Source organism: Siphateles boraxobius, unplaced genomic scaffold, assembly GCF_051911475.1.
Source record: "Siphateles boraxobius isolate OS27281-9 unplaced genomic scaffold, OSU_SipBor_1 25, whole genome shotgun sequence".
NCBI lineage: Eukaryota > Metazoa > Chordata > Actinopteri > Cypriniformes > Leuciscidae > Siphateles > Siphateles boraxobius.
The window spans coordinates 14434073-14448519 of record NW_027508866.1 but is presented as its reverse complement, the minus strand read 5'-3'; the positions used below and the strand labels follow the sequence as shown (position 1 = coordinate 14448519).

At 43.4% G+C, this 14447-nt stretch overlaps 1 protein-coding gene across 2 annotated transcripts in view; it reads left to right on the top strand.

The window, feature by feature from the left end:
* Nucleotides 1–14447, top strand: part of nlgn2b (neuroligin 2b) — a 170196-nt gene that overhangs the window by 121897 nt on the left and 33852 nt on the right. For both annotated transcript variants that reach the window (XM_077242822.1, XM_077242821.1), the window contains one exon: nt 10836–10889. In XM_077242822.1, coding sequence (XP_077098937.1) covers nt 10836–10889 — 54 coding nt within the window. The remainder of the gene's footprint in view (nt 1–10835; nt 10890–14447) is intronic.

Here is a 14447-nt window from a genome sequence, read left to right as displayed (position 1 = left end):
CCTTCTCTGCCGTCTGCCCCTCGGTGGAAGCAGGTTGGTGTCAGGCGCACCCAGACCCCCGCTCTCGGTCGCTACAACGCCACCAGAGCCGGGTCCCTGTCTTCCACCTCGCTGCCCCTCCGCGGGTACGCCGGTGGTTCGGGTGGGTTCACTGGGACGGTATCTGGAAGCCTGGCTAGAAGCGCTTCCGGGTCCGTCCCGATGGCTCATCCACACCATCCGGTTCGGCTATGCAATTCAGTTTGCACGCCGGCCTCCCAAGTTCAGGGGCGTCCACTTTACCCATGTGCGGTCGGTGGACGCCCCTGTCTTGCGGAAAGAGATCGATGTCCTGCTGGCGAAGGACGCGATCGAGCCGGTCCCTCCTGCCGAGATGAGGTCCGGGTTTTACAGCCCCTACTTCATTGTACCCAAGAAAGGCGGTGGGTTACGGCCAATCCTGGACCTGCGGGTCTTGAATCGGGCCCTGCACAAACTCCCGTTCAAGATGCTCACGCAGAAGCGCATTTTCGAATGCATCCGTCCCCAGGATTGGTTTGCAGCGATCGACCTGAAGGACGCGTACTTTCACGTCTCGATTCTCCTTCGACACAGACCATTTCTTCGGTTTGCTTTCGAGGGTCGGGCGTATCAGTACAAAGTCCTACCCTTCGGGCTGGCCCTGTCACCCCGCGTCTTCACGAAAGTCGCGGAGGCGGCCTTTGTTCCCATGAGAGAACAAGGCGTTCGCATCCTCAACTACCTCGACGACTGGCTCATTTTAGCTCACTCGCGAGATGTGTTGTGCGATCACAGGGACATGGTGCTTCGGCACCTCAGCCGGTTGGGTCTTCAGGTCAACTGGGACAAGAGCAAACTCTGCCCCGTGCAGAGGATCTCTTATCTCGGTATGGAGCTGGACTCGGTCGCCCGGACTGCGCGCCTCACGGAGGAACGCGTCCAGTCAGTGCTCACCTGCCTCAGGTCTTTTCGAGGCAGGACAGCGGTTCCACTGAAACAATTTCAGAGGCTCCTGGGGCATATGGCAGCCGCAGCCGCAGTAACGCCGCTCGGCCTGTTACATATGAGACCGCTTCAGCGCTGGCTTCACGATCGAGTCCCGAGGTGAGCGTGGCACAGCGGCACGTTCCGGGTCAAAGTGACCCCGCACTGTCGCCAAACCTTCTCCCCGTGGTCGGATCCTGCGTTTCTACGGGCCGTAGTGCCCTTAGTCCAGGTTTCCAGGCATGCTGTGGTTTTCACAGATGCCTCTGCCACCGGATGGGGGGCCACGTACAACGGGCATGCAGTTTCAGGTCTGTGGACGGGGCCTCAACTGCATTGGCATATCAACTGCCTAGAGTTGCAAGCAGTACGCTTAGCCTTGCGTCGCCTCAAAGGGGTTCTCAGACACAAGCACGTACTGGTCCGTACGGACAGCACTGCGACCGTTGCGTACATCAACCATCAAGGTGGTCTACGCTCCTGTCGTATGTCGCGACTCGCCTCCCACCTCCTCCTATGGAGTCAGAAGCATCTGAGGTCGCTTCGTGCCATTCACATTCCAGGGGAGCTCAACCGTGTGGCAGACGAGCTCTCACGGCTGCCTCCCCTGCCAGGAGAATGGCGACTCCATCCCCAGTCGGTCCAGCTGATTTGGAGTGTCTTCGGAGTCGCACAGGTAGACCTGTTTGCCTCTCTGGACACGACCCATTGCCAGTGGTTTTATTCCCTGTCCGAGGGGACCCTCGGCACGGACGCCCTGGCTCACAGCTGGCCCCGGGACCTGCGCAAGTATGCGTTTCCCCCAGTGAGCCTTCTTGCACAGACTCTGTGCAAGGTCAGGGAGGACGAGCAGCAGGTCCTTCTTGTGGCGCCGTATTGGCCCACCAGGACTTGGTTCACCGAATTCATGCTCCTCGTGACAGCCCCTCCTTGGCCGATTCCTCTGAGGAAGGACCTTCTTTCTCAGAGACGGGGCACTCTATGGCACCCGCGTCCAGACCTCTGGAAACTCCATGTCTGGTCCCTGGATGGGACGCGGAGGTTCTAGGTGGTCTGCCACAGGCAGTGGTAGACACCATCACTTCCGCTAGAGCCCCCTCTACGAGGCGCCTCTATGCGTTGAAGTGGAACCTGTTCGTCGATTGGTGTTTCTCCCGTCAGGAGGACCCCCGAACTTGCCCGATCGGAGTCGTGCTTTCCTTCCTGCAAGATGGGTTGGAGCGAAGGCTGTCTCCCTCCACCCTCAAAGTGTATGTCGCCGCAATAGCCGCGCATCACGATGCACTGGAAGGTAAGTCCTTGGGGAAGCACGACCTGGTCATCAGATTCCTTAAGGGTGCCAGGAGGTTAAATCCACCTCGTGTTTTGCACTCGGTACCCTCTTGGGACCTTGCTCTGGTACTTAGAGCTCTTCAAAGTCCTCCCTTTGAGCCTTTGCTGACGGTAGAGCTTAATATCCTGTCCATTAAGACAGCGCTCCTGTTGGCATTGGCCTCTTTCAAGAGGGTCGGGGATCTGCAGGCTTTTTCGGTCGACGAATCGTGCCTAGAGTTCGGGCCAGGCCTTTCTCACGTTGTGTTGAGACCCCGGCTCGGATATGTGCCCAAGGTTCCTACCACTCCCTTCGTGGACCAGGTAGTGAACCTGCAAGCGCTGCCCCAGGAGGAGGCAGACCCAGCCCTAGCTTTTCTCTATCCTGTCCGCACCCTGCGGGTTTATATTGACAGAACGCAAAGCTTCAGAACCTCAGATCAGCTCTTTGTCTGTTACGGAGGCCGGCAGAAGGGGAAGGCCGTCTCCAAGCAGAGGTTAGCCCACTGGTTAGTGGATGCTATCACCCGAGCATATGAGTCTCTGGGTGAGCCTTGTCCTCCCAGGTTGCGCGCTCACTCCTCTAGAGGTGCTGCCGCTTCCTGGGCTGTGGCTCAAGGCGCCTCGCTGACAGACATCTGTAGAGCTGCGGGCTGGGCGACACCGAACACGTTCGCTAGGTTCTATAGCCTTCGTGTGGAACCTGTTTCCTCCCGAGTTCTGGCTACGGCCAGTGGGTCGAGGGAATAAGTTGTGTCGGCTTGCTACGCCACTCCGCCTCGAACAGCGGATACGTGCTTTCTTGCTCCGTATGGCGCCCTACGTTGGTGAGCCTCGTGAGTTCCTCCTTCACCCCTCCGGTGCTGGGCGTGGCGGACCGCCCGGCGCCAGGTCTGCTACCTCTAGTGAGGAGTTGTTAGTAGACTGGGTGCTCCAGTGATCTCTACTGTGAACCATCATGCCACGTGCAGTTTAGCCGTGTCTTCCCCTTGACGGACTCGTTCGTCATCCCTGTTGAGTGCGCTCCCATTTCCCTTGGATTGGGACCACCTCAGGGACTGCCATATGTTTCACTACCCCATTGGGCTAGTACATATGTGTATTCCTGGTCAGTCAGGCTGGGCCTTCCGCAGCTTTCCCCCTCTCTTGGGGAACGCTTTCCCAGTGTTATCCAATGTCCACTGTGCGGGTCTTGCGGAACAGCAGTGTGGTTCCCGTGCTAGCTCCCGCAACTTATTTCAAGAAACTGCTGCAGGGTAGCTTAGCCGGGCGCTGGAAGGGGCCAGCACCATGGCGCTTTATTAGGGATCCCAATTCGTCAGGGAACTCCCCCGACGACACGTCGGAGTTCCCAGGACGAAAGGGAACGTCTCGGTTACGTATGTAACCCTCGTTCCCTGAGTACAGGGAACGGAGACGTGTCGTCCCTTCGCCATGTCGCTGTACCTTCGCGGAGGACTGGACACTGTTCGGCTCCTCAGCGAAAAGCATTGCGCAATGTTTACTTCCGCCTTTTATACCCGCGCTGGTAGGCGGGTCGCGGAATGCAAATCTTGCATGCCAATTTTCATTGGCTCGTTTTAATTCACTCGAAGGCAATTGGTCTCCCTAGCGTGATCCCAATTCGTCAGGGAACTCCCCCGACGACACGTCTCCGTTCCCTGTACTCAGGGAACGAGGGTTACATACGTAACCGAGACGATTCATAACATATACAGGTATTTTGCATGTAAGAGCTTCCACAATGAAAGCACTGTTGGCTCTGATGAGGAATACACTACGGAGACAAGTACCGCATCGTCGGCTCAAGGACAGGTCCTTTACAGTTTACAGATAAACTGAGTAACATCAAAGCCTGGCCACTCCCTATTAAGCCCTATTGTACCGAATTTTGGTTGTAGTTCCACCAGCGTTCCACTGGGGGGCGATCGTCCGAGTGCAAAATGAATGGGAGTCTATGGGGCTAGACGGCTAAATTTATCTCTTTCACCCGATTGCCGTTGAGAAATCTCAGATTTGAATGTAGATTTTGCAAGTTCAACATGGGTTATAGGTCCAAAGATGAATGAACAAGTACTTATGTCCTTTTGATTTCTTATAGGTTGAGTTGTGATTGCCCATAACACGCTAGCATTCTGCTAATGGACTTTGATTGGTCAGTGAATGACTGATTACGTCCAGAGATACCGCCTGATGGCATTGTGGCATCCGAAGTATTTTCGGCGTGGTCTTTTAAAACAACAAAACAAAAACTCTTCTAGCACGTGTATTTACCTGTGTCAGCGGTGTTGTCGATGCCTCGAGAGAAAAGAAAGTGCAGATCGCGAAAGCACCAAAAGGACTGAAGGATTGCCGTAAAGCAGTTCTCTGGTCGTACGATGTGTATGACGTCATTGGCATTTTAAAAGACTTTTTAAAGCAAATAAGTGACTCTAAAAAATAATATACCAGTTATCAGTTAATAACACCCAGTTATCTGTAATTTCTTTGCATCTCCTTTCGAAAACAACATTCAAATTACTAGACAAAAAATTATATCCTGAGAAAAGTGGATTATTAGGGGTATAACTCCATAGACCTCCATTCATTCTGCACTCGTCCTGTGAGCGCCCTCATATGGAGCCAGAGTGGAACTGCAACCAGTTTAGAACCCGGAAGTTTACTGCCAGTGAAACTTCTCCTCATATTAGACATTCTCTGGTAACATACACTCACACACCTTCTCACAACTGCATTGCAGACACCTTCTCACAACTGCATTGCAGACACAAGATAATATAACACAAACACAACATATATTGTATAACACATACAGATACAACATAAAGACATAGGTAAACATATGTAGAGCATAATAACAACAAACCAAACGTGAAAAAACGGAGCAGGTAGAGTTCACGGTGAACATAGGAACAAAGTTTAGGCAGAGGGTAAAGCTAGGTATAAAAATAGATCCCCTAAACTTTTTAACCTAAAGTTAGATTTGGCGAAATTCAACAAAACAGCTTTCAACTGCAGATAGGCCTATTGCTTATTTATTGTCTCAACCCTGGCTCACTAACACATTATACCAGTCGACAGCAAAGTTACACTGTCATAGCTAAGCCAGTGTAACGTTAGTTATGCTACGTAACATTAGGTAGCTACATTAGGTAGCTACGTGTGCTAGTGATAGGCCTACATGCTTCATGAAAAAATAAATGCCATCAAAATGAAAACAGCAAGATTACCTGTCCAGCAGAAATAAAGCCATCATGGAGTCACTTTTCAGCCCCTTGAGATCCCTCAGTTGTCTCCACCGCTGGAAAGCCACGCCGATATTGACTCTCGTATGATTTCTTGATTTATCCAAAGACTTTTTGTTCATAGCCTTTTCAAATACTGTCCTCCTTTTTTTTAACTTGCTTGACTTTGCTGCCTCTATATGCAGGTACTGTTCTTTCTCTGCCATAATTGTTATTACTAGCTTCCGTGCCTCTTCAAACGGGTGCGCACATTTGGGCTGCTCCTGTATCAGCAGAGGTGGTATCCATGGTAGCGAGGGAGAGTGACAGTCGCCCCAGCCAATCATTCTTTCGTCCCGAATGGAATAATGAGCTGTGTTTATTACAGTCCTGAGAGGACTACAGACACTCGATTTTTATAATTTCTGTTCCAGAGTACTTACAGTTTAATTATGCATTGGTATATAAAGACAGTTTAAACAAATTTGGAAAAAAAGTATTTTGGGGGAATCCTACCTACCCTGCCTTTAAGCATACATTGTGTTCTGATTGGCTGTGATTAGTATGGCGTGATTTATTTTCCCCAAACCAGTTAAATGCAAACCCCATCCACAATGATTTATTTTGGTCAACTCAATCACCCAGCACCTGTCAAGAAAAGAAAACTGGACAGGTCATGTCTGGTTAGGACACAGCGTTAGAGTTAATACAAAACAGAATGAAAGAAACTGCTGTAGCTATTGTTTAATGGCTCATCTTGAGTCTTTAATGGAGGGGAGATATATATTGAGCACATGACATCAGCTCTTCAAGGCAGATTGCTTTCATGTATTGCTTTTTCTAGGTCTGCTCCCCTTTCAGACAGTGAGAGGGAGACAGAGACAAAAAAAGCAAAAAGAGAGACAGAAAATATACTGAAGACATCTTTACACGGCAAGCCTGTCAGGGAGGACAAACCTGCTGGTTACACCGGGATGGCGTACTGCCGGTTTTCCTGTCACACACTACTGTCAAAAAGTCCCAAATACACACTCACTCACATACAGACTTTCTCAGAAAGAAAGTGTTTACTGCACAAACTGTTCGGCGCTCTACATGCACACTCGAAACCCACTGCCATCTCTCAGACTGGGAGTAACGCCACATTCACGGAGCCTAGTTTTCCCTTTCCGACTGTCACCGCACCAGGCGCTCACCAGCCCACGTACCACCCAGGACTCAACCCACGTAAATGATCTTTCCTCCATTTTAAGTCTTCATTATCATGCTTTCCGTTTTTCTTCCACGCCGACGGCATATCCCATGTCTTCTCTTGCACTTAGAGGTGAATTCTGGGCCTTCGTTTTAAAGCTGGTGCATCGTCTTCAAAGGCCAGAAGGATTAGGTTTCTGGGAAAAGCCTGAGCCCTAATGGAGGCTGCAGACCATATAGATGGAAGCAGTAACCAGTAAAATTGTGAAAGCTTGATCTCCAAATGCTTTAAGCGTCGATAAAGTGCTGACGTTGCTGAGACTTAATCACACACACACTCTCGCTCCATACTCCCATCAACCTGTCTCCTGCTCCCCAGCCTTTACTGGAAGAACTGACCAGAGATGGAGAATTGAACTGAAAATCACGTCATCATTGATCGAGTCTCGAAGCTTAAGTGTAATTCAGCTGGAGATTCAGCTCAGATGAACATGCTAGAAGGCGCACACACTCGACAACATGAGCAATAAGCATATGTGTCATTATTTTAGTGTGTATGCTTAAAGGCCCCAATATACGGATGCCCAAGTTATTGTCTTTCTTTGTTTAGGGGATAAACGAAGTTCGAAGCACGTGAGCAGCGATATACTGTTAGCGAACATTCTGCGCCGTTTATATAAATATGTGCTGCGCGCTTTACTCTCAATAACTGCTGTTCCCAAATGACGTCACATCAGTTTGTTTTACGATTTCGCTTGAATTATTTCGGCACTTAAAGGTGAAGAATGTAATTTCTGTTTGGTGCCACTAGAGGCTAGGGATGCTAACCGATGACCGTTTGACCGATGGTTGACTGTATCAACGTTAACCGATCATAGGTGTCGGTAGTCGGTTAAAAATAAAAATTATCTCTAAATTAGGCTATTATAGACAGTGGACTAAACGCTACTACAGTTAGCCATCTCATTCCAAGGTATTTTTTTGTGAAGTGAACAAATCCCTCACACTCAATTTTTCATAACTCGCCTGTTTGTACTTAATAAACCAATAAAAACATTTGGCGCGAGTTCACAGCGTTTGGGTTCACGCGCTCACAAGGTTTGTGAAAAGTAAAGGCTACAGGCTAAAACACTTGAGGTTAGAGCCAGGGCAGACGACAGGATGAAGCGTGCAAAGAAAAGTTGTCTGTGGGACCATTTCACCAAAAAGAATGACACAGATGTAAGTTGCAACTTGTGTGATACAGTGCTTAAATACAGTAGGCCTACATCATCTATGATGTATCACCTGAAAACGCGACTTGTTCTGTCCGTTATTGGAAGGCACACAGTGAGTTAGACCTGCCTTGGCCGGTGCGTCTTTTACGCATTCTGAAGGTGCCTGTTTTATCCATTGGTTTCATCGTGTTGCAGTCTATTAGGCAACATTCCGCACAAGATAGGCTTAGATTTGGAAATACATTACATCTACATTTCAGTGGTAACAGATAAGGTGATGATGATGATCATCTTTCTTTATTATTGTTAGCACTAACGTTACCTCAAACTAAAGCGGCATCTCTTCGGAGCTGTCATTTTCTTAAATGAGCCGCGGCAATGTTTTAAATGAGCTTCTAACGCTAGACTAACGCCTTTATTTTCAACGCGATCACCTTTTACCCAACCCATTTCTAAACTAATGAGCCATTTGTCCTCCGATTACATAAAAGCTCCTCGGCGGCGTGTTTGCGGGACTCATGTTTCGCGCTGTAGGGGATTTAAAAAAAGTGACGTGAGTGGAAGGGCGGTGCCGGAGCAGTTTGTGTGTGAGCGGGAGGCAGAGCGGCAGAGAGATGCAGGCGCGGCTCGAAATGGCTGTTATTTCAAATAGCGTGGCATATTTTAAACTAATCGGTTAACCGGTTTCAACCAGCTAATGAGGCTCGGTGGTCGGTCAAGAAAATGTTTAGTTTTCGCCATCCCTACTAGAGGCACAGTTTTGTTAACAAGAGTTAATAAACCATGAACCAAACCAAACAGCTACTAGGTGAATCACAACATTACAAACTTTTGATTTGGAGCAAAAAAGTATTTGAAAATCAGACAAGAGTACTTAGCGGCATTAATGAGGGAAGCTAAAATCAAATGAAGCATTGTAAATTAAAGGTGATGTGTAAATTTAAAAGATTTAAACATGTTGATTATAGATATAGAAACAATATATTTTATGTTTATTGAAAAATATGCCAGTGTTGGGAAACTAGTGCTTCATGGGAGTGAGCAGGCTCTAAAAAGTTCTCTGGTATGATTCGTTTGTTTTGATTCTGTGACTGGAGTGTTCTGTGTAGTTGATTCTGTGAAGTATGTGTGCATACAGTATGAATAATGGTGTGAAATGAATAATAGTATGAAAAGTAGACTGTCGTGTCGCATTGTAATGTGATCCGCTTCATTAGCTGCATTACTATTCCTCACGATTAACAAATGTAATGACTCTCCTGTGGCCACACGCTTCAGAATTTCAGCGCAAAGAATGCGCCATCCAGGTATTTTTTGCCTTTGGTTTTATGAATACTGTGTATTCGGGCATCCTACACATTTGAAATGCTTTTTGCATATATAGTATGAAAGGAGTTGTATTCAGACTTTGATGGGATATCAAACTAATAATGGCTTACTTTTAGTTGTCTCTGCAGTTGTGACCAGAAAACATGACACTTTCACTTTAAATGGAATTGTTAATATGTGTGTGCTTTAAGAGAAATCAGGTGGTGAGCATTTGAAGGGAGTGTTTTATTTAGTCGTGCTGTATATATGTTTGTCGGACAATCTGGGTGAGGATTACATGCACAGCAATGACAAATGGGGTTTGTGTGTGTATGTGTGGTCTACTGGTGTGGAGAGCCTGTGTAGCAGATAAACGGTAAATAAATGGAGACGATTTCTATCTCGTCTCTTACAGGCCCACCGCCAGTACTGAGGGAGGGGGTAGGGGGTCATGCTGATAATACTCATTAATGTCTGTCACCACACAAACATTTAGCATTTAACCTGAGTTAGCGACAGATGCTAATGTGTCTCGCTGCAGCAGGTCCAGTCCTGTAGAAGAGAATGCACTCATGAAACTATGATTTGTTTCATTGGGGTGAATAAGACCGAAAATGAGAAGAAAAATTTTCATTTGTATCAGTGTTTGTGATTTATATATATATATATATATATATATATATATATATATATATATATGAAAATTATTTTGAGCCAACACTGTTATATATTTCTGCTGCATGGAAAAACAAGGATCGAGAAGAGACAATATCAAGTTTGTTGTCATGTTTTACATTTTGTTTTGTCCCACAAAGTCAAAATCAAATTTACTGTTGTGCATTTTTACACTACAGAGCAACTGGTAAAACTAGTGATCCACACATTCACTAGCTTTACCAGTTGCTCTGCAGTATAAAAAAATACACAACAGTACATTTGATTTTGACTTCAAATTTCACTTTGTAACAGATGCTAATATTGTTTGGAAATTTGAATAGATAAAAAGTTTATTTATTGCTATAAATGAATGTCCTTGGCAGAGAAAATTACACAGCAGGTTGGTTGGTTGGTTTGTTTGTTTGTAAGACAGAAAAAGAGAGATCAGCAGTCTTATCCTGTGAGGGGGAGTTACAGTCCCGTAGGACATTAAGACGGAGGACTCCTGAGGGCCATTGCACTAAACGCAGCTTTGCTACAGTGTTTCCACATGTCTCATCACTTTCTCTCTTTGGGCACAAAGAAAGATGGCTGGACATTTGTCATTGAAAGCCTGGCATGTAGCGAATGAGTAAATGTGAAAGGGAAAAAGAGACAAAAACATCGCAACTGCTTGTAGAGATGTTAGAAAGTGTCACACCACCATCAGTTTCTCTCTCTCTCTTTCTCTTTCTCTTTCTCTTTCTATGAGTTTGTCTGTTTTGTTCTTTTGCTTTGGCTGCTGTTTTTAATTCTTCTTTTAAATTGGGACACATGATCTCTTGCTAGTTTGTCATTTTTCTTGTTTTGCTGTTTTGGAATTTTTTGCTCTTTTTGTTTAAGCGCAGTAAAATCTTTTTGAATTTTGTCTTTTCTCTTTCCCCCCTTTTTGTCTTAACCCCAGGTCCACTCACAAAAAAACATGATGAGTCTTCGATGAACAGGCCGAGGGACGAAGGTATTTTTCTTGCATGTTTTTCCCTTTTTGCCTTGTTTTTCAGACTCTTTTTTTTGGGGGGGGGGGGGGGGGGGTGTGTCTGTGACTTGTTTTAGCTCAAGTCACAGACACACACATAGATATGCTCAAGCATTCATGCACTATTTCATACACTGCTGATGTGGTTATTTGTGCTGCATATGTTTTTAATCTCTTCTCGAACCAAATAATTCTTACATCATTTCATTATAACAGGCTTTTATTTTAGGAATAATGTCCCGTCGACGGATATTAAGACTTCATTATACGTTTTGTGACATTTTTGATGAATGGCAAAGGATTAGCTAGAATCAATAAACTACAAATCCCATCAGCCCCCTGTGATTTAGTGCAATTTCATTGGCCGACATGCATCCAGCTGAGAATGCAGTAGAGTAGCTAATGCAGTAAGTCTGTAAAAGACAAGAGGCTGGATTTATTGAGTAAAATTGAGTCTAGATGCTGAATGTTCTAATAGTATTTAAAATGACTTATTACTAATCTTATATCTTAATATGGCCCAGATTATATGAATAAAAATGTCAAAATAATTGCACTAATTTTATTGCTTAAATTTTGATAATAAGAAGGAAGTTGCAGACAAATTCTTGTTGTGTATATGTATGTGTTTACAGCATATACGGTGTGTCTGAACACATTTGTGTTTGTTTGAGTGTGTGGGTGTCTTTGCAAATGTGTGTGCTTGTCGATCATTCCATGTAACACTCTTTCACAGATTCCACAAAATGTGTGTTTCTGTCTGTTGTGTTGGGAAAAAAAGCTGGCAGCTGCAGTTGCCAGAAATTCACTGTATAAATACAGTGACAACCAGTGTTGGGCAGTAACGCATTAATAGTAACGCATTACTGTAACGCAGTTACTTTTGACATTAACTCATACAGTAACGCATTACTTTTTAAATAAATTAACTCCGTTACCGTTACCATATGGTCCGTTGTCCGTTATTTTTTTAAACTAATTAATTTTTTGCTGAAGTGTAGCCTACAGCCTAACCTGTTTGCAGCAGCGACGCATTGTAGGATTGGTGGTAGGGTTGCTTGCCACCCGTCCCTTTACAAGTAAAATGATTGTATCAAATCAATAAGGGAAGCGATTTGTCCCGTATTTTACACAAGGCCCACATAGCCTAGTTGGATAAAAACATAAGGATTTACTATACTAATAGCAAATAACCTATAAAGAAATCAATTTCACAATAATGTTACATTATGATTAGAATCAAGTGAATTTTGTCCATTTTCTTAGCTTAGAAAATGCACTTTTATACGGGCTGAATTTTATAGGCCTAAAATATTCTTTAGTAATTCTGTGAATTACACTGCGCAAACCAAAGTAATACTACCCACCGGATGAAGAAGGTTGGCTCTCAGTCTCCACAGAACAAAATATTTATTTTATTTTATTTTATTTTATTTTATTTTATTTTTAGTGTTCGCATTTATGAGGAAGAAACAATGTTACGGACGTAACAGTTCTACGTACGTGAGCGCTCTGAAAGCGGCACTAAAATATGCTTTAAAACTTTCACAGAGACATCAAACAGAAAGCACAAAACCTTTCTTTAAAGTGAATTTCGTTTTGTATTAATTGTATCTTAATTTTAATCAATGTTTCATCAACCAATTGCCTGGATTTAATAAATAAGAAGTAAATATAGCAGACGATAGATAATCACGAAACGGAGCCGCCAGTGCGTGAACTGGAGCTGGTCTCATAAATGAACCGAAACTCGGCGTATAAGGTAACCTACTTGGCTCACCGACATGTCCACTTTTAAACAGAACAAATCCAAAACGAAAGAAAACAGACTACAGACTGCTCTCTGCTTATGTAATCCGTATGAAATGTGCATTTCTCTCTGGCGGGTCTACTGCGAAGATGGCGAGTCAGCATAGCGAGTCACCTCAGAAATACTTGTGATATATTCAGTTTGTGCTGGTCTGACTTAAATAAAATAAAGTTTAAAAACTATTTTTTGTTTAAGTCAGTTTTGTGTTTGTGTAGACCATAACGCATAAAAGAACATTAATGGGAACATTAAAGAATGTTTTTTTTTAAGTAACTAAAAAGTTACTTTTAACAGTAATGCATACATTTTTGGTGTAAGTAATCAACAAAGTAATTGAGTTACTTTTTGAATGAAGTAACTAGTAACTGTAACTAGTTACTATATCTTAGTAACTAGCACAACACTGACAACATTTGGTGCCAGTATATTTTGCGGTTTATGACATGCTGTATATCTTTTACCAATTTAATTTACCTATAGGAAGTGCTTAAATCTGCTCTGTATTAAAAAAATATATATTCTCATTAATAATGCAAGTAATAAAAAGTAGAGGGTCACATGATGGCAATGAGTTCATGAAAATTGGCTTTAACATGAAAACAACATGCAGACAGTATACTAAACAACATAACATTTAGAATATGTACAAGAAAATACAAGTGGGGAAAACACTAATATTTTTTAATTTAATAATTTCTTTACTGTTAAAGTACATGTATTGTCTTTTTAAAGGGATAGTACATCCAAAAATCATTTACTCACTGTCATGATGTTCCAGACATGTATATAACATTCTTTCATCTGAGGAACAAAAAAAAGGATTTTGAAAAAAATTCAAAATTCAAGCTACGCAAAATCATCAATAAAGTAGTCCATATGACCCATGCGCTATTCCGAGTCTTCTGAAATGTATGTTACTTTGTGTGAGAAACAGACCCAAATTTGAACTAGATTCACAAAAAAATCTTAACATTTGCCCCAAGTTCTGACATACTTATCTTAAGAGTGTATAAGAGAGTTCATAGAAGTAACAACGTCCATTTCATAAGCATAGCATAAGTCTTTTGACTCTTAGTTTCCAATGAATCAATAGATGAATAAATTGTTCACAAGTTCAGTGCACACAAATTGCTTCTTTTGTGTTCCACTGAAGAAAGTCATATTAGAACAACAATAACAGGTGAGTAATTTGTAATTTTCCTCTTGAGTGAAAAAAAAAAAAAAAAAAAAAAAATATATATATATATATATATATTAGGGCTGTCGAGCAATTACATTTTTTTTTGACTGAGAAAATTATGCCCCAAAAATTAATTTATCATATTATTTATTTATTTTCATTATTGTGTTAAATGAGAAAAGCATTTCAAAAAGTAGCTTTAGAAAGAAATGTTATTATACATTTTATTTGATCCAACATAGAATTTATTACACAAACATTTAAGCTACAACAACCATGAGGCCATGAAGGTGAGTAAATGACGACAGAATTATCTTTTTTGGGTGAACTATACCTTCAATGTTTTTTTTAATTTTTATTAATATGTAAATATGAAGAAAAAAATGGTAATCTAAATAAGAATCTAAAACTGCTAGTATAGGTGGCTGTAAATGTCTTAATGAGCAAGTGATTGAGTCATTCATTAATTCGATTCGTTCAAACAGCTGATTCATTCAGGAATGAAGTGAATGGCTCTCTTTATAAATGTTGCATTGAATCATTGGTTCAC